The sequence below is a fragment of the Poeciliopsis prolifica genome, unplaced genomic scaffold (genome assembly GCF_027474105.1).
Source record: "Poeciliopsis prolifica strain line A6 unplaced genomic scaffold, Auburn_PproV2 SCAFFOLD013, whole genome shotgun sequence".
NCBI lineage: Eukaryota > Metazoa > Chordata > Actinopteri > Cyprinodontiformes > Poeciliidae > Poeciliopsis > Poeciliopsis prolifica.
This window is the reverse complement of record NW_026562388.1, coordinates 11,693,235-11,712,500: the sequence shown is the minus strand read 5'-3', so window position 1 is coordinate 11,712,500 and position 19,266 is coordinate 11,693,235. Positions and strand designations below refer to the sequence as shown.

The 19,266-nt window shown below is 38.4% G+C and overlaps 3 protein-coding genes across 3 annotated transcripts in view; 1 reads left to right on the top strand and 2 right to left on the bottom strand.

Annotated features, from left to right (window-relative positions):
• LOC129365639 (CD209 antigen-like protein E) overlaps positions 1-4,601 on the bottom strand; it is a 17,510-nt gene extending 12,909 nt beyond the window's left edge. Inside the window, exon 1 of the mRNA XM_055038973.1 lies at positions 4,553-4,601. Coding sequence (XP_054894948.1) covers positions 4,553-4,601 — 49 coding nt within the window. The remainder of the gene's footprint in view (positions 1-4,552) is intronic.
• Positions 4,602-5,669: 1,068 nt separating this feature from the next.
• Positions 5,670-16,415, top strand: LOC129365184 (serine/threonine-protein kinase Nek9). The gene is made up of 23 exons (XM_055038184.1): positions 5,670-6,102; positions 6,967-7,144; positions 7,222-7,277; positions 7,361-7,431; positions 8,666-8,771; positions 8,911-9,042; positions 9,136-9,246; positions 9,350-9,414; positions 9,491-9,541; positions 9,628-9,820; positions 9,900-10,044; positions 10,131-10,331; positions 11,368-11,414; positions 11,514-11,675; positions 11,767-11,875; positions 11,961-12,122; positions 12,241-12,408; positions 12,489-12,542; positions 12,617-12,801; positions 13,508-13,654; positions 13,793-13,888; positions 13,974-14,027; positions 14,732-16,415. The coding sequence occupies exons 1-23, from the start codon at positions 5,917-5,919 to the stop codon at positions 14,906-14,908; spliced, it is 2,856 nt and encodes a 951-aa protein (XP_054894159.1). The 5' UTR covers positions 5,670-5,916; the 3' UTR covers positions 14,909-16,415.
• On the bottom strand, positions 16,399-19,260 carry LOC129365185 (uncharacterized). The gene is made up of 3 exons (XM_055038185.1): positions 19,160-19,260; positions 17,392-18,633; positions 16,399-16,606 (listed from the first exon to the last, which is right to left on the bottom strand). Exon 2 carries the CDS (start codon positions 18,592-18,594, stop codon positions 17,434-17,436), a length of 1,161 nt encoding a protein of 386 aa, XP_054894160.1. The 5' UTR covers positions 18,595-18,633; positions 19,160-19,260; the 3' UTR covers positions 16,399-16,606; positions 17,392-17,433.
• Between the last annotated feature and the right edge of the window lie 6 nt (positions 19,261-19,266).

Genomic DNA, 19,266 nt, shown 5'->3' with positions numbered 1-19,266 from the left:
TATTATTGAAGTATTTTAGTCGTTATTTCAGCTTGACTCATGCAGAAGATCTGATGGTTTCCATAACAACGATCAGAAGCGAGACCTTGCCTCAGACCTCCAGTGACCTCACTGATGAGGTCATAAGAGACATCATGTACATCACAATAGATCAAAGAAGTTCTAAAGCTTGCATGTCTTGCGCGCCAACACTGAGCCCATAAAGTTTTGTCAGACATTCGAATAAGCAGCAGCAAAAATGTCAAAGTGCTCCAAGAAAATCCATTTTCCGTGCCTTGAGCCACAATCTCACTTGACTCCAGCGATGAGGAATTGACTAAAGTACGCGAGGATGAGCTGAGTGAATCTGACTCAGAACTGGAGCAGGAAGCCCAGATAATTCTGTGACGCGGGGGAAATCAAAGAGATGCAGAGACGGCTGCAAGATTCCTTGGAAGAACAAGAGCTGCTAAGGAAGAAGGTTGCAGATAGTGAGATACACATAGAAGCACTGAAACGGGAATTGAGAAAAGAACACCAAAGAGATCAAAGAAAGGTTGAAGATACGTCACCTGAGTCATCTCACATTCCACCACCTCCGAAGGACAATGACACTGTGTGGAACACTTATTGGAAAAAGTTGTCCCATCAGTTTGAAGATTACTTGGAGATGTACTGTCCAGCCAGAGGACCCAATTGCAAGAAAGAGGACAAACTGAGACCTAAGAAGTTAGAAGAGAACATGAAACGGGCGGAACGAGATGCCATTCCACTCCAAAATATCTGCAATAACCTGGATGCCCTGTGCAATTGGACCTCTGGACACCTGTCTTTATTTTGGTTCGTCACATACCTCTACACAGCGTGGCATGGCTGGACCATCCCCATGTTGTGCTGCTATTAATTCTCCGCCTTTCTTTGAATTATTTAATTTCCAAAGGCTGGAATATTAACTGGAGCATCGTCCCGGAGCTGACTGAGCCGCTGGGACTACCAAAGGCACACCCGTCATGGAGAGAGAAGCTCCATCAGGTTCACGATGTTCTTCATCAAACCCAGAACCTGTCTGGACTGATAGCCGACACCCTCGAGAAGGGAAAAAAATCTGTTGATGTGGGTCAAGCCAGACACGACCATGAAGTTCTACATTTTACTGTGGGTGTTCTTTTTCTTTTCTTGCTTTTTACCGTATCAGATGATGGGATCAATCTTAGTTTTTTCTGCCGGCTTAAAGTGCTTCATCGTTGACTTCATCTTTAACACTTACCCCAACCTAAGGAAGCGTTACGACACCTTCGCAGTTTTCTGGGAAAGGATACCCGTCGACTCACAGCTGCAAGATCACAAAGACTTCAAGCGCCACAGCCTGTTTGCTGCAACAAGGGCTCGACTGAGCAGCTTCACTGCTGCTCATTTCAGAAACGTTGGCAGCCCTTTCCATTTCATGAAAAAGAAAAAACCATTTCATGAAATGTTTAACATCCCAGAGACTGAGCAACCTCTGCCTGAGTTTAAGACCGGCTGGCATTGCTATATGGTGAATAGAGACAGGAATATAACATCAAAAGAATTCGGCGGGTATGGAGTTCTCTATGTCACAGAGAATTATTTGTGTTTTAAGAACTCCATAACCAAGTTCCACACAGCTGTAAAATTGACCGACATCACAGACTTCAAGAGGTATAAACTTATACCAGGACTGCCCGGCTCAGGTAGGGGGATGTCAATTGCAACGGCGACCACCAAGAAGCCACTCTTGTTTACTGCAATGATACACAGCAAACGGGCGTATCAAGCCATCTCCTCCCAGATGAGAAAGGTGTTTGAACAGGGCAGCTCTGCAGTGTGCAAATATAGAGTGACTTGCACTCTGGTGCTGCAGCTACTTGGGAGGAGCACCAGGAGGCGACGACTCGGGAGGAGCAACAGGAGGCGACGAGGGAACACTGGGACGACTAAGAGGCGACGACGCGGGAGGAGCACCAGGAGGCGACGACGAAGGAGGAGCACCAGGAGGCGACGACGAAGGAGGAGCACCAGGAGGCGACGACGAAGGAGGAGCACCAGGGGGCGACGACTCGGGAGGAGCACCAGGAGGCGACGACGCGGGAGGAGCACCAGGAGAAGACGACGCGGGAGGAGCACCAGGAGGCGACGACTCGGGAGGAGCACCAGGAGGCGACGACACGGGAGGAGCACCAGGAGGCGACGACTCGGGAGGAGCACCAGGAGAAGACGACGCGGGAGGAGCACCAGGAGGCGACGACGCGGGAGGAACACCAGGATATACTATATATATATATATATATATATATATATATATATATATATATATATATATATATATATATATATATATATATATATATATATATATATAATTTTTTTTATTTTTTTTGAGAAACATTAAACATGCAAATGAAAATAAATGAATTCCTTCTTTCTAAAAGATATATATATATATATATATATATATATATATATATATATATATATATATATATATATATATATATATATATATATATATATATATATATATATATATATATATATATATATATAAATAATATATATATATATAAATATATATATATATATATATATAAAATATATATATATATATATATATATATATATATTATTTATATATATATAAATATATATATATATATATATATATATATATATATATATAGATATATATATATATATATATATATATATATATATATATATATATATATATATACACTACCTTTCAAAAGTTTGGGATCTCCCAAACAATTTGTGTTTTCCATGAAAAGTCACACTTATTCACCACCATACGTTGTGAAATGAATAGAAAATAGAGTCAAGACATTGACAAGGTTAGAAATGATTTGTATTTGAAATAAGATTTTTTTTACATCAAACTTTGCTTTCGTCAAAGAATTCTCCATTTGCACCAATTACAGCATTGCAGACCTTTGGCATTCTAGCTGTTAATTTGTTGAGGTAATCAGGAGAAATTGCACCCCACGCTTCCAGAAGCAGCTCCCACAAGATGGATTGGTTGAATGGGCACTTCTTGCGTACCATACGGTCAAGCTGCTCCCACAACAGCTCAATGGGGTTCAGATCTGGTGACTGTGCTTGCCACTCCATTACTGATAGAATACCAGCTGCCTGCTTCTGCTCTAAAGAGTTCTTGCACAATTTGGAGGTGTGTTAGGGTCATTGTCCTGCTGTAGGATGAAATCGGCTCCAATCAAGCGCTGTCCACTGGGTATGGCATGGCGTTGCAAAATGGAGTGATAGCCTTCCTTATTCAGAATCCCTTTTACCCTGTAAAATCTCCCACCTTACCAGCACCAAAGCTACCCCAGACCATCACATTACCTCCACCATGCTTAACAGATGGCGTCAGGCATTCTTCCAGGATCTTTTCATTTGTTCTGCGTCTCACAAACGTTCTTCTTTGTGATCCAAACACCTCAAACTTGGATTCATCCGTCCACAACACTTTTTTCCAGTCTTCCTCTGTCCAATGTCTGTGTTCTTTTGCCCATCTTAATCTTTTTCTTTTTTTGGCCAGTCTCAGATATGGCTTTTTCTTTGCCACTCTGCCCTGGAGCCCAGAATCCCGCAGCCGCCTCTTCACTGTGGATGTTGACACTGGTGTTTTGCGGGTACTATTTAATGAAGATGCCAGTTGGGGACCTGTGAGGCGTCTGTTTCTCAAACTAGAGACTCTAATGTGCTTATCTTCTTGCTTAGTTGTGCAACGCGGCCTCCCACTACTTTTTCTACTCTGGTTAGAGCCTGTTTGGGCTGTTCTGTGAAGGGAGTAGTACACACCAATGTAGGAAATCTTCAATTTCTTAGCAATTTCTCGCATGGAATAGCCTTCATTTCTAAGAACAAGAATAGACTGTCGAGTTTCAGATGAAAGTTCACTTTTTCTGGCCATTTCGAGCATTTAATTGACGCCACAAATGTGATGCTCCAGAAACTCAATCTGCTCAAAGGAAGGTCAGTTTTGTAGCTTCTGTAAGGAGCTAAACTGTTTTCAGATGTGTGAACATGATTGCACAAGGGTTTTCTAATCATCAATTAGCCTTCTGAGCCAATGAGCAAACACATTGTACCATTAGAACACTGGAGTGATAGTTGCTGGAAATGGGCCTCTATACACCTATGTAGATATTGCACCAAAAACCAGACATTGTTAGCTAGAAGTCATTTACCACATTAGCAATGTTTAGAGTGTATTTCTTTAAAGTTAGCACTAGTTTAAAGTTATCTTCATTGAAAAGTACAGTGCTTTTAATGACATTTCAATGTGACCCCAAACGTTTGAACGGTAGGTACATAAATAAATAAGATATGTGTGTCACATATTACAGTGGTGGAAAAATACATCTAATATCTATTCTTGTGGGTTTTCTGATAAAATATGAAATAAAATATTCATGCTGTCACACATTTTGAAAACATAATAGTAATCCCCTATCTGTTTTAAATGGAAGTGCAACCACAACCAGACATTAAAGATCAATCAAATGACCCTTTGATTAATTTAAGATCTTACCTTGTCCACAGAGAAGTCTATCTCTGTTGAAGTTTTGTTGGCGATCCATGACTAAACTGTCAGAGAACGGTACTGACTAATATGTATCTGTTCTTCCTTTTTTATGCACACTAGCAGTGGAAGCACAGTCATAAAAGAGGGTGGATATAATTTTTTCTATCCCGACCCAGTTCAAAAACGTGAAATATGGATGGAATTTACTGACTGATTCATGAATGTTCTGTTAACAGAATTTTCTTATCAGCAACCAGTAAAAAAAAAAAACATAACGGAAAGGGGTTATATTATTCAAATACTAGCTGCTTTTAATTAAATATATATATTTAGTAGAAATTTAAGGTTGATTTTAGTTTTATGTTTAAAATAATAAACTTAGAATACAGAGAGACTGTTTATTAAAGTTTAATTCACCAAACAGCTATTATCACAAAAAATGTGTTACCTAAAGTTCCCTGTTAGAGCCTTATTCTCTGCCATATAATTTTGAATAAGTTAATTTTTTCAAAACATGTATTTGTGGTGCAAACATAGACGATGGTGTTCACCTTTGAGTTGTACAGAGAAAACAGCGCTACCTACAGTCATATTCTTGATGGCTGCAGAATTAGGAGCCTACATGCGCAAAAAAAAAAAAAAAAAGATTTTTCTTCTCGCTATGCTTCTTCAAGCATAAAAAGACATTTATGTCTCCGCTGATTCATTTTCTGATCACAAAAAATAAAAATACTCGAACGCAAGCTTTTAAAACAAAAAATTAATTACATTTAATATCGTTTCCGGTGCTTTGGGAAGTGACGCAGTAGTTGCCCAAGATAAGTTTCCCAAGATATCTTTTACTCAGTTTCCCTTCGATGTTTGAAGTTGACATGTAAAGTTTGCTTCCTAGAGTAGAATAACAATCCATTGGCAGTTTTAAAAAGTGTTAATTTCAGCTGAAGGTTGTCATCATCGCTAACAGATTAGCAAAAATCAAGCTAACCGTTAGAATCTTAACCGGAAATTATCTCTTGTTACTTTCACAGTAAAATACTTCATAACGCATTGTAAGTTGGAATACTTTATTTTGGGAACCGAATGAAAAGTTAACCGAGCGTCTTCACCATAATGTGTTGTACTTGATGTTTGTGTGACTAATGTAGTTTGCACTCATTTGGCTGCGATATCTATTTGCGGTCGTGTGTGTTACATGCGGCTTGGAGGAATCTGGTCGTGTTTTTTGGTCAAGCAGCTTCTTCTTGTGGTCGAAAAGGGCTAATATGGTACAAACCCGCGCACTTTCATATGAGTATTTCATGAAGTGTTGTCGTTAGGCCTTGTCGGGCTATTTCCTCCCCTCTGTCTAGTTAACAAATCCCCCAGTAGAAATGTCTCTGGAGGACTATGAGAGACATTTCGACTCGCTAAACTCGGATTTAGGCGGCGGCTCTGTGGTCAGCGAGCGATCAGCTTCAGGCACATTTAATGGCGAGGAGGAGAAACTGCATTACATTCCTATCAGGATCCTCGGAAAGGGGGCGTTTGGTGAAGCTACTCTGTACAGAAGAACAGAGGTACGTAGGTTAAAGCTGATTTACACCAACATTCTTTCTGAAGTACTTTTTCCTCTAACATGTTTTCACATGTCGACAATTTATAGACACACACTTAAATGCACTTTATTGGAGTTTTGTGCATAATTATTAGTACATAATTGTGAACTGGAAGGAGTGGATTAAAATATTAGTAATTAAATATCTGAACACATGGTGCTCCTGTGAGTCAGGGGGTTAAAATACTAAACAACCTGGTAAATAAATCTGGTTCTGTTTTGGGGACTACTCAGATCATTGTGAAATAATATCAAGAAAATGAGAGAAAACGCTGAGGATCCTCTTCCTGATACTGATATCCAATAATCTTCAGCAAGAGGTTGCTGTCATACAGACCACTACAAGAGATCCTTCCTGCCAATAGCATCTGCATCAACTCTGTGTGAAAAATTGTATAATATGAATTGCAGCATCTGTATTCCTTCTGGAATTACAGTATTTTTAAAAGAATTTGTATGCAATCCTTGTTTCTCTGATACAGTTAAATGCAGATCATTGCAACAATTTGTCTTGAGAAGTCACCTGATGAGTAGAGTCCACATGCCTTACTAGTCTCAGTATAAATTCTGCTTTTCTGTGATGATGTCAGTGGTATGTTGAAGAACATTAACAAGAACAAGGCAATCAACATTCCAAGGATTAAGCATATAAATGAGCATTGTTCATGCTATAAAAATATTATTTTATTTTTTTTATCGTTGTCATCAGACACGTTAGAGTTTTATCCTCTCGTGTTTCTTTTTAGTCTTATTCTGCACTCTGAGTAAAAATGACCAACATTTGTTTCAGCCATTTTGTTGCAGGATAACTGTGTTTTGTTTGCAGGATAACTCCCTAGTTGTGTGGAAAGAGGTGGACCTGAACTCGCTCTCAGAAAAGACGCGCCGAGATGTCATGAATGAAATAAGCATCCTCTCCATGCTGGAGCACAACAACATCATAGCGTACTTCAATCACTTCATGGATAAAAACACTCTGCTGATTGAGATGGAGTACTGCAATGGTAAAAAATAAAGTTTTTTTGTTCGCTCTGTGAATTAGTTTAAAAAGAGAATCCTAAAGAGCTTTTTTTCCTCACAGGAGGAAATCTGAATGACAAAATCATCCAGCAGAAAGGAAAACTTTTCTCCGAAGAGGTGCAGGATCATCATTTTTTGTTTGTTCATTTCAAATACAGATATTTGTGATTATGTTATTAATCTCCTTAATGTTTCTGAAGATTGTTATATGGTACTTGTACCAAATCACTTCAGCAGTGGCCTACATTCACAAGGCTGGGGTCATACACAGGTAAGATGTTATTGTTATTGAGAGGATCTTACAGGACATGTGTTTGCTTGAAACACTTTATCTCAGTCGCTTGCAAAATTATTATTTCTCAAAGATTTTCACATCCTGTTTGTTTCAAAACCAAATTGCAATGTACTGCAGTGGGGTTTTATTTGGTAGACTGACACAAAGTAGCAAGGTTTTTGTTTCTCAAGAGATTTTATAAATAAAGGTGGAATGGAAGTTAATCCTGACATCGGATTGTACAGCTACCTTTGTTTTTGTACATAGGCTGATTGATTCTCTCTTGTTCGAATTGAAACCTGATATTATAACATTGTACATCTTAATCATATTTTCATTTTTTCTTCTTTTTTTTTTTTTGCTCAGTGCATCACAGTAAATTTAAAAGAAGCATCCCGTGCAAAGACAATAACCGCCCTATGGGATAAACAATTAGGCGGTTTAACAATCTGAAATTGTACAATGTAAGCAGAATTAAGACAAGAGAATTTGACTAAAGTCGTTTAGGGAATCTTGTTCAGTGTGATGTGCAATGTCTGCTTCCTGTCTTCCTGCATTCTGCCTCAGGACCAAAAAGTCCCGTTCTTGTTTAGCATATTCTTTGAGAAACACAAATAGCAGTGAACTGCAAAAGCTCTTCATGTAGCTTTTTTCAACAACTGTAATAGTTGTATTGATATATTCTTGCACCTGAGCTATGAATCACTGCAGCTCTTCTCGAGTTATTTTAAATCAGTTGGCTGCTTCTCCTTTATGCTTTTCTTTCCTGGCCTGCTTGGCTGTGTTTTTGTAGTTTTGAAAATGTACCACATTGTTTCAATTCTTAGATGATAGATTAAACAGTGCTCAGTTAGATCTGAAAAGTTTGAGATGTTGCTTTATAATGTCACAGTGTTTAAAACATCTCTATGGAACAGCTAAATTTATGAGGATATGAAATTACACAAAGATGTAAATTGGATTCCATTACCTCATTAGTGATTTCTAAGGAGATATTCACAGAGGACTGAATACAAATGGAAATAATATTTTTCAGGTTTTTATTTCTAAAACCTTTAGAAGCCATTACTTTCTTATATGTAATCTACTACTTTGTGTCGGTCTATTCCATAAAATCCAAATAAAAATACCTTTAAGTTTGTGGTTGTGATGCCGCAAAATGTTAAAAAGTTATTTTCATAAGCCACAACAAATGACAGATGTATGTTTATTTGGTCTGTTTTTCTTTTAGAGACATCAAAACTCTGAACATTTTCCTAACAAAAACCAACCTCATGAAACTGGGAGATTATGGCCTTGCAAAGAAGCTAGACTCTGAGTTTTCAATGGCAGAAACAGTGAGTCCCTCTCAATCCTCAAACATTTGTTCAACTTAATTTCTGTATCGTACCTTCTGAGTTTACCTCTGGCATTATTAAAACAAACACTGTACGATGTCTTAAGATAACTCTGTCTCCTTCTTCATGCTGTCTGCAGTGTGTGGGAACTCCTTATTACATGTCACCTGAACTGTGCCAGGGTGCAAAGTACAACTTCAAGTCAGACATTTGGGCCATGGGTTGTGTCCTCTTTGAAGTCTTGACTCTTAGAAAGACTTTTGATGCCACGGTGGGTTTCATTGGTTGAATGTGACTTATTGAATTTTATGCAAGAAATTAACTTCCTACTATTATAATTTTTTTTCTTTTTGTGTCTAAATAGAACCCTTTAAACCTCTGTGTTAAAATCGTCCAAGGAAACTGGACTATGGATGTGAACACAGATTGTTACACTAGTGGATTGATCCAGTTAGTGTACGAGTGCCTTAATCAGGTGAGCGAGGGGAATAATCAGTCTTATTGTGAATCGTCTCTAATAATAAACAGTCTTGGGTAAAAATAGTGCCTCTTTGATAATCATGTGTTTTGTGTTGCAGGATCCTGCAAAGAGGCCAACAGCTGATGAAATCCTGGACCAACCTTTCATCTCCTGCCTCCGACAGTAAGACCATTTATGAGTCGTAAATTAACCTGCCTGGAAATATGAATCCTTCCCTGAATGTTTGTCTTTCTGTTAGGGAGCTTGATGAGCAAGTTGTTATGCTGAACTTGGCAATGAAGAAACCAAAGTAAGTTAATATACAGTATGTTAAATGTTCTAAAAGCCTCACTGTTGTTATTTCAGTCCTGTGATGTGATTATGTTGCTTTCCTAGGCTGAGCACAGTGAGTGAAACTCCTGTTGCCGTCGTGACGACACGCTCACGGGAGGTTTATTACTGGGGAGGAGGGAAATTCACTCCCCAGAAGCTCGACTCGTTCAAAGCTGGCAGCAGCCCCCAACACGTGTGTGCAGGAGAGAATCATTTTGCAGTAGTGACTGTGGAAAAGGAGCTGTACACATGGGCTGTAAGTACCAGTCGTTCACCGTAAAGCAGACATTGTAATGTTTGTCTTTGTTATTTAAAGCAACTTTTTGCTTTCTTAGGATGTGCAAGGAGGAGCAAAGATGGTGGGCCAGCTGGGGCACGGGGACCAGGCGTCGTACCGGCAGCCAAAGAGGGTGGAGAAGCTTCAGGGGAAGGCAATCCGGCAGGTTGCATGTGGGGCCGACTTCAGTGCCTGTGTAACTGGTGGGTTAGAAATACATTCAAAACTCACAGAAACATGTTGCTGCTTTGTAATATTTTCATTAAAAATTCTGCTTTTTCTTATGCAGACGAAGATCAGCTGTACATGTTTGGGTCAGACTATTACGGCTGCATTGGTGTTGATCGTGATATGGGCAATGAAGTTTTGGAGCCGGTGCTTCTGGTGTTTTTCGAGGAGCGCCGTGTCCGCCAGGTTTCCTGTGGAGACAACCATGTTGTGGTGCTGACCCAGAACGGTAGCATCTACTCGTGGGGCTGTGGAGAGTACGGTACGTAGTGTTTTGTTCTGATGATACTGCAGGTAACATCCTTCATGTTGTAGCTCAACAGAAAATAAAAGGACAAAATGTCCAGTTCTCAGTTTGTCACAACACATGTAGAGGACTCGGCAGACAAAAAGCAGAGTGGGTGATCTGGTCTTTTTCGCCCACATGCAGCATGTTATGTGTGGCAGGAAAACTAACACTGCACCTCACCCTGAACACACCGCCCCCACTTTCAAACAAGACGGTGAGACTCTGATCAGAGTTGATGGAAAAATTAACTTGTTGAATGCAGAGAAATCCTGGACAAAAATCTGTCCTCAGCAGCACCAAACTGCTAGAGCTAAGTTGGAATGGTTTATGAAGAGCACATTGATGTAGTAGAAACACCCAGTTTGAAAATTGCTCTCTATTAATCTGACTGGAGTTTGAACCATTTGGATGTACAAAACGGGTAAGGCCACACCCTATGAGTCTGATAGGTGATTCTGGTGGACCCGTTACAAACGTACATCAGTCTTTTCTTAATCTCATTGTTAAGATAGAATTATTCATCTCCTTCCATGTTATAGCTGTGTTCTAATTTGTTTTTGTTTATTACAAAAAGTCTCCAAAATATACTTTTGGTTTTGAGGTTGTAACTTAGAGTCAAAATTATTTGCAGATAATTTGCCTAATTTGGTTGCTTAGGTGGCTATTTTTGTTTCTGTGCAAATTTTGACATTTCCATATGAATTTGTAAATTTAATTCAGCATTGATTTGCTTAAGACCGCCTTAGTGCAGTGGAATGTTATTAATTGTTGTCACGGTGGAGTTTGGTTGATTTGGCGAGTTAGGAGATGGAACGGCAAGCATTGATCATAGAGTTTCTCAGCTTTGCACATGTGTGATCAACAAGACTTTCTGTAATTGGGATAAGTGATAAGGTGGAGACAAAATTCTTTTCAGTGTGCTATCGTTACATTCGATTGGTTTATTGTAGTAAAGCATTTTTAAAAACCTGAAGTAACATGCATTTATGTCTCTGGTTTGCTGCCGCAGGGCGTCTTGGCCTTGAGTGTGAGGATGATTTCTCCTCTCCGATGAAAGTAAGACTCCCGTCTATGTTTTAAATATATCCCAGTGGAAAGAATTTGTGTTTGTGTCTCTTGCCATCTGAGGTCATGTGCACTGTTTTCTTCTTTTAGGTGGAAGTTCCTCGAGGTGCCAGCATTACCTCAGTATCATGTGGCAGCGATGGCACCTTCTTTCTAACAGAGATGGGCAAAGTGTTGGCATGTGGAAACAATGATTTCAACAAGCTGGGGTTGAACCAGGGCATCTCTGGTATCAAAAACCACCCAGGAGAGGTAATAGGTTGTACCTGCGACTCTGTAGCAAAAGGCTCAAGCTGATGCAAATGTGTTTATGAACTTTCTTTCTTTTATCATTACTTCTTAGGCTTACCAGGGGATACCATACATCACCACTCTCACCTTGGTCAAACAGCTGTCCCGCTTCAAAATCCAAGTCATAGCTCCTGGGAAGACCCATACAGCTGCCATTGATGGTATGGCAGATGCCCAAATGTGGAATGTCTTACACTTTTAAACTGTTTTTTTTTTTTTTACTATTTGTTTACTCTGGCATTCCAGAACGAGGTCGTCTGATCACTTTTGGTTGCAACAAGTACGGGCAGCTAGGTGTGAAAGACTTCAAGAGGCACCAAGGTGTCCAGGTCCTTGTTGGGCCATTTGGAGGGAAGAGTGTAAGCAAAGTGTCTTGTGGAGATGGATTCACCATCGCAGCCACTGAAGGTAAGAAAAGTCTCCTGGACAAAATATGGTAGCTGCCATCTGTTAAGGTTTTATGTCAAACTTTGTGACCTTGGATCAGATTATTGGTTTACCAGTGATCTGCTTTTTCCCTTTGCAGACAACCAGATCTTTGCATGGGGAAATGCAGGAAATGGGAGACTTGGAATGCCTCCAGATAAAGGATTTGGTTCCGAGGTTTGCCCTGCCATGCCAAGACCAATATTTGGCTCTCTTCACCATGTACCCGACCTCTCCTGTCGTGGCTGGCATACTATTATCATAATGGGTAAGTTTTTGGAAACACTTCTCTGACAAAATAAATCAAAACAAAAGAATAACTTCTTTTCTTTTTTTTCTATTTTCTAGAAAAAGTGCTCAACTCGAAAACCATTCGTTCAAACAGCAGTGGAATATCAATTGGTATGCCTTCTAGTCACCATCAAACAGATCTTTGGACTGCCCTAATGGCTCTGTATGATTGTGTCTACATTAAGGGCTTGGTCAGGAGGCGTCGACGTCAATGGAGGACATGGACGTAGAGCCTGGATTGGAAACAGAATGTCGTGACGGTAGTCTTGGGGGAACTCGAGAAGTAAACACAGAGGACCTCCTGGAGGCACCAATGATGACATTTGGAAACCAAACCGGGGACAGTTCTTGTCCTCTGTGGCTTAGAAAGGTTTGCTATAGAGCAGCACCAATCACATGACATCTTTCAGATATTTTTTTCCTAGCCTTAATGCTAGGAATACATTTATTCATTGTAGTAGATGCATGGTCATATAATACTACAATCGGGCAGCTGTTATGAAGCAAGGTTATACTTGCAAATTAAAAGTAAGGCAAAAGGATAAAAGGTTTTACATTTCAAACTGTCCATTGTCATATATTAGCAATTAGCTCAGTTAGCTGTACTAACACAGGAGTCGCAATATGAAATCTCAAGGGAATGTATCATAGATACTTTCCACATTCAGGATATTCCACGACAGGCAGAAGATGAAAGCTCAAAACAATGTCGTCCGTTCAACCTTCCTATTATTTGCTGTAAGTCTTGCTCTCGCTCACTCTTCAGCAGCTTAAATGAACTACAAATATGTCTTGACCTGTCACAGAAAATATAGTTTTCTTTCAGGTAGTTTTTATTTTTAAATACCTCAACACATAAATGCTGTTCTTAGTAGCACAACCAATAGCGCTTGCTTTTGGTGGATTTGTCAATCAAAACAGGATGGGAATTTTGAGTTTCGGTGTAACCAGACTCGAATATCCAGGTCTAATTACTCAAAATATCGTCTTATATCAACAGCATTTTTTTTTCTTATTTCCAGTTTGTACAAGACTTATAAAGAAAATAAAAGCTGTATGTTGTTCTTGCCCAATAGGAACTTGAGGATGCAGAGTTTATCCCAATGCCAGATGAGTCTGAACAGTCTGATCAAGGCCAGCTCGCCTCCTTTTCTAAAAGTGCAACTCGGCCGTATGAAGAGCTGAAAGAGCTCACAGCAGCAGCAGAAGCTGTTACCAACGAGGTACGATCAGTGGTAAAATACCCTCTCATTTTTATTAGTCCTATTTTTTTTTTTTATTTGAACAAAACCATGATTTGTTTGTTCAGAATTCTGCTTTTGTAATGGTTCAAATCTGAAGATTATTTTCTGGCCCTGCAGACAAGACGGAAGAGCTACGACAAAGTAAAATGTTTGGAAGGAGGCACAAAGGGAGAATATGGTGCCTGCTGCAAAGCCAGCAGTGAGGTGGTTCAGGTAGAAGATTCACTCACTCATCAGTGCAAGTCATAATCTTTTAATTCACCCCAAAATATGGATGACAATTCAACACATTTTACAGCTGAAAGAAACACTCGCCCATCAAGAGAAGAGGATCGAGGTGCTTGAGAAACAGGTACATTTTTTTTTCTCCATCACAATTTTTACAAGCTACAGTTGCATCTAAATTAGATATACTGTCAAAATTCATAATTGTTTGTGTTTGCGAAACAAATTACAGAGAAACATTTTAAATGGATAAATAAAAATAATCCAAATTCACAACTAAAGCCTCCTTTCACAAACCACTGCAGTTAAAATGATTCAAACTCAGTGAGGAACACGTCTGCAAATCAGATTTGGTCTCGGCACACCTGATGCAATCTAGGGCTTTATTAGTTTCAGGTGTGTTTGACATGGAATATCTCAAATATCTGGACTGCCATATATCTAACGTTGTTTCACTGCATGCTAGAAATATGGCAAAGACAAAAAAAAAAGTCACTAACTGCTGGGACAAACATGATAAACCATAAAACACTAGCAGAAGCATAGTATGCAATTATTAGTGGATAGTTTGCTAATTCAAAAGTGAAGGAACATTTTTTGCATCTGGAGATGGCAGAGAGAAAATCACAATGACAGTGTGCTCTAGTAAGTACTGAAGATGCTTAGCATGAGGAAGTTGAATTCCCAGAATTGATTACTTATTAAGTTGCATTTTCCATTAATTTTTTGTAATATTAGTTCTCTTGAGATAATTTGCATGTGCTTCCCAGTACTAGTTCATGAATAAACCTAACAATATTGAAGTCCAGTTGTATATTTTTTCCCTTTCAGATCAAGGAGCAGCAGAAGGAAAATGAACGGCTTTGGGCAGCAATCAACCGCTCCACGCTGCAGGAAAAAGAGCGAGACAGAAACGGAAACCGTCGTTCTGAACCAATGTCAAGCAAAGGAGGAAGAAGATCTGGATTCACAAATCACGGCGGCAGATCAGCTGGAGCCAGCGTGTGAGGTTAAAACCAGGCACATGATGATACAGTTTTACATGATGTAATGTGTATTACATGCACACCTGTCTTCTCTGGGGTGTATTGATCCAGCTTGTTTCGGCAGCCTGAAATGTGTTGGCTGGATTCAACATGAACCACCAAAGCTTAATATCTGAGACAATCTGACAGGGTTGTCAGGAGGTCTGGATGTCAGCTCTGCCTCTGAACGGCTTCTGCACCGAGTCTCCAGTTAGTTGGGACTCAAATATTTGTGTTTATTCACATAACAGTGAAGACCAGCTCCTGCAACTGTTTGCAAATGGATCCCACTTGAGAAGGTGGGCAGCTTGTGTGAGCTCAGGACTTTATTATAAATCACATTTTTTTCACTGAGTGGATTATCTGCAGTGGTCTTAACAATATAGCCTCTTTAGATATATGCATATTTAACATCTTGTCTTTCACAATTAGATATATATTACTTAAAAACTTGCATGTTCTGTTTAAAAAAAAGAATTGTGTGAAAACACAATAAAACTACTGATTTATTTTTGTAACACATTTATGCCTCTTGAGTTCTTAGATTCAGCATGTGTCTGTTTACTTTGGGAGTTTTGAACACTTGAACAGTTTCTCTGAGCTTTATTATATGTCGTCCTTATAACATTTAAGTTGCTCTTGACCCTGCAAGACATTTTCCTTTGTTGCTTTTTTAGGATATTTTCCTTGTGTACTTTCTGGATATGTATTGTACCCTTTTCTGCATCATTTATAAAAGAAGAACTGTTTAGTTGGGTTCTGTATGCTATTTGATTTTATTTGGGGAAGTTTGGGTTTGCTTTTGACATGTATGTACAGTAGGTCCACCCTCCATTTCCTCTGGAGATGGAAGATTTTCATCCGTTTGCAGGTGATTCCTCAGATCTTTTGGGATCACCGTCTTGATGTAGATTGAATCATTTTACCACCTAGACTTTGTTTTTTTTTCTATTGTCATTTTCTATTCTTTTAAACAGCTAACAGTATCGCTTTGCTTAGTAAAATATTGTCCTATTAATGCACAGGACAGTGTATTTTGTACCTTTCTAAGTTTACTTCTATTTCTACAGCAGATGTGTAGAATTTTTCAATTCATAAAATGCCTTTTTTTCCTTGTGTTTGTGTTTACTTTGAGCACTTTATCTCATATTCTTTTGAATTTCTAAGGGCATATTTTGTTATAAAACTTATGACCATGACTGTTTCTTTGATTTCAAAGTTAATAAATCCCAACTTGTGGGGTTGTGAGCTGTCTGCAGTGTGCACTTGTGGTATATCTGTGCAGTAAACTGCAGCAACCCAATGAATTTAGAAAGTTTGCAGATATCACAATACTGTGCCTTTGGTGAGCTGTTTTATTTGGCTGTTTTAGTCTTTAGTGTTCTGTTATTGCTTCTGTCCACTTATATTTCATCATGACTGTTTCTTTTGTTTTGTGTACAAGTCAGAAATAAATAAATAAATAAAAGCTGCTTAAAATGGTAAAAATGTATTTTTGTACAGGAACTTTTTTTAGAAGACAATTTGCAATCACATGAGATGAGAGGGGTCATTTGATAGCAGAAAATCTGAAGGTCCATGTCTTATTCGGGTCATCTTGGCCTTTTCTTTACAGCTTGGTGTCGACCCCTGCAGAGGTCACACATCTTTCCGTGTGATATTGTAATTTCTTCCTCTTAACCTAAAAAAAAAAACAACATATCTTTTTAAGTGCCATTTACAGTATTTACATTAAACATTTGCAATCACACTTAGACTTTATGAATGATCAAATCAATGACAGAATGCTGCTTTAATTAGAGCACCTCTTCTTGGTGCATTCATTTATTTTTGAAAACTTCTCAGTGGACTTGAAATAACATGGATGATGTGCCTCACCACGTTTCCTCTAGTTCTTCAATCTTGGGTATTTAATGGAATGCTGAATCGACTTTTATTTTTTTAATAAGATTGACCAATATTCCAGTCCTTTTTTCTGCTTATTTCATGAGACACTTCCAGTGGTCTCTATGGCATATATACATGTAACCCATGTCCTATATACCTCTGTGTGTAATGGCTCTTTGCTTCAAAAATCCCCCTTAAACTCTTGAATTATCTGAGACTGAATTCTGAGGTTTCATTATCTGTAAGCGCTAATCATCATAATAGCAATAAATAATGGTTTGAAACATATCACTGTATGTGCAACAATTCTTCATATGAGTTTAATTTACTGAAATTTGATAAAAACTTTTTCACAATATATTTCTTAGATACACCTGTATGTAATGACATTTCAATTGGTTGAACTATTGCCTTATATACAATATGATTTAAACTTGAAGTGAAAGTATTGAAACAGAGATGGACCTGCAATTAAAAACCTTAACTTTTAAACATATGCTTAAATTAGTACTAGAAATTTCTTGAGCACCGGAGGATTTTTACCCTGGTACCTTAGGAGATGCAAAATTATTGGCTTACCACTGAACTTTTGCTAGTGATGTGAGTTTTCCAGTATTCTCCTTATTGTATTCCTTTCTTCCTATAAGCAGATGTGTTATAAACTGGACGAGATCTTTTCAGCTTTGTACAGATCTGGGTGTGTGTCTCCAGCCGGTCACTTCTGAACATTCTGTTGCAGGTTTTGCAAGGGAGAAACTTCGAGTTGTCATCGGCCAACTCTGTGAGCTCTACCAGTTGTTGATCTTTGCTTCTTTGAGACGAATTGGAAACCAGTGGTGGAGATGATTCTGTAGACAGTTTTCTTTCTTCTCTTCTTTGGGTTTCTGTGACCATTCTATGAAAAGGGTTAAGAACACTCTTCTTCGGGTGTATGTTCTGCTTATCACCTGAACCATTGGGACTCTTCGGAAGCATCTCTTTGTATTTCTTCTCCCTCGTCCAAGTTGTGTTCCCCAGAAAAGGCTGGTTTTGTTCACTGTGTTTTTCATCTACTTCTTCCCACATTTTGTAATGTTTTTCACCTACTGTTTTTCCTCTCAGGGGCTCTTTTGCATGCAGAGTTATACTTTTCACTCTTTGTTTACTGACTTCCCCACTGGCCTGCTGTACTTCATATGTGTTTCTCATTTGATCTCCAGTCCTGGGATTTTCTTTATTTCTTGATCTGGTAAAGTTGCCATGGCAGTCTTCTTCTTCTATGTCCATAAAGTGAGATATCATGGATTTCTGAGGTTTTTTATGTTTGCTTTCTTCACTGTGTTGCCCCTCAAATCTGCTCTTGAACACATTACCTGTTAGGGTGTCTCCACCGTCATACTGGATTGATTTCCTTATTGTTTGCTCTACCTTCCCCAGCTTCTCCAGCAGTATTTGCTCTTTGGCATAAATTTTTCCATCCATCTCCAGCTCTGCACAGGGCATTCTTTGGGAAGTTTTCCTTGATTCTGTGGTATTTCTGATGACATGAGAATGATCTTTTTCAGGCAAAAAATTGCTCCTTTCTTGTGTTGAAATACAAATTTTCTCAAAATTATCCAAACCAAGAGGGACTTGTTTCCTAGGTGCTCGTCTGTGGATTATAGCCTTGTTTGGAAATGGATGATCCACTCCATCTGCTTTCTTCTTAAAGACAAAATCACACTGTACATCTCCAGAGCTGCACTGGTTTTGAAAGTCATATTGTCTTGTGTAATTCGTCCTGTGTTCATCGCTGTTGAGCATCTTATTCTTGATAATTCCCACTAGATGTTTTGTAAATATCTACAAAAAAGAGGAATCAGATACGATTAAAAAAAATTATTAATATTATCCACTTGACTTTTTACACTTTTAACATTTTAATGATTTCTCATTTTACAACCACAGATGTCAATGGGAATCAATTCAAGAAATATTTCATTAATCTCAGAGGGAAATTATATGTTGTAACTTATATTACACAATTTTCTTCGAAGACTTGTTGACGTTGATGGCTGTTATGATAAATTTTAACTTTGCATCATTATAAATGTAATTACCAGTTTAAAGATAGTAGGATAAAATCAAAAGTTTAAAAGTAAGCTGCAATATTTATTAATAAATAAATAATTAATTATTAATAAAGCAAACTGAAATATAACTTTCAAAAGAGAATTGAAAGAAAATACGTCAGAGTTTAAAGATTAAAAAATACAATATGGACAAACAAGACCATTGAAACAGATGTGTTGGGACTGTTCATCTTCGGACGAACGTTATTTTCGTATTAATGCGATGTCAAATTAAGAAGAATAATCTATTTACTTACCAGTATATTTCAATGTAAGTATGTAAGAGATGTCTCCTCTTTTTCGTCTTTATCCTAGCATATCCTATCCTAACGTACTTCAACGTTTACATATGTTGCCTAGAAAC

What these genes read in the sequence shown, in the direction of transcription:
- LOC129365184 (XM_055038184.1), top strand. Translation starts at nt 5,917, where the DNA reads ATGTCTCTGGAGGACTATGAGAGACATTTCGACTCGCTAAACTCGGAT. An exon ending in CTCTGTACAGAAGAACAGAG is followed by an intron (nt 6,103 to 6,966) that starts GTACGTAGGTTA and finishes TTTTGTTTGCAG; the next exon opens with GATAACTCCCTAGTTGTGTG. An exon ending in ATTTCTCCTCTCCGATGAAA is followed by an intron (nt 11,415 to 11,513) that starts GTAAGACTCCCG and finishes TTCTTCTTTTAG; the next exon opens with GTGGAAGTTCCTCGAGGTGC.
- LOC129365185 (XM_055038185.1), bottom strand. Translation starts at nt 18,594, where the DNA reads ATGCTCAACAGCGATGAACACAGGACGAATTACACAAGACAATATGAC.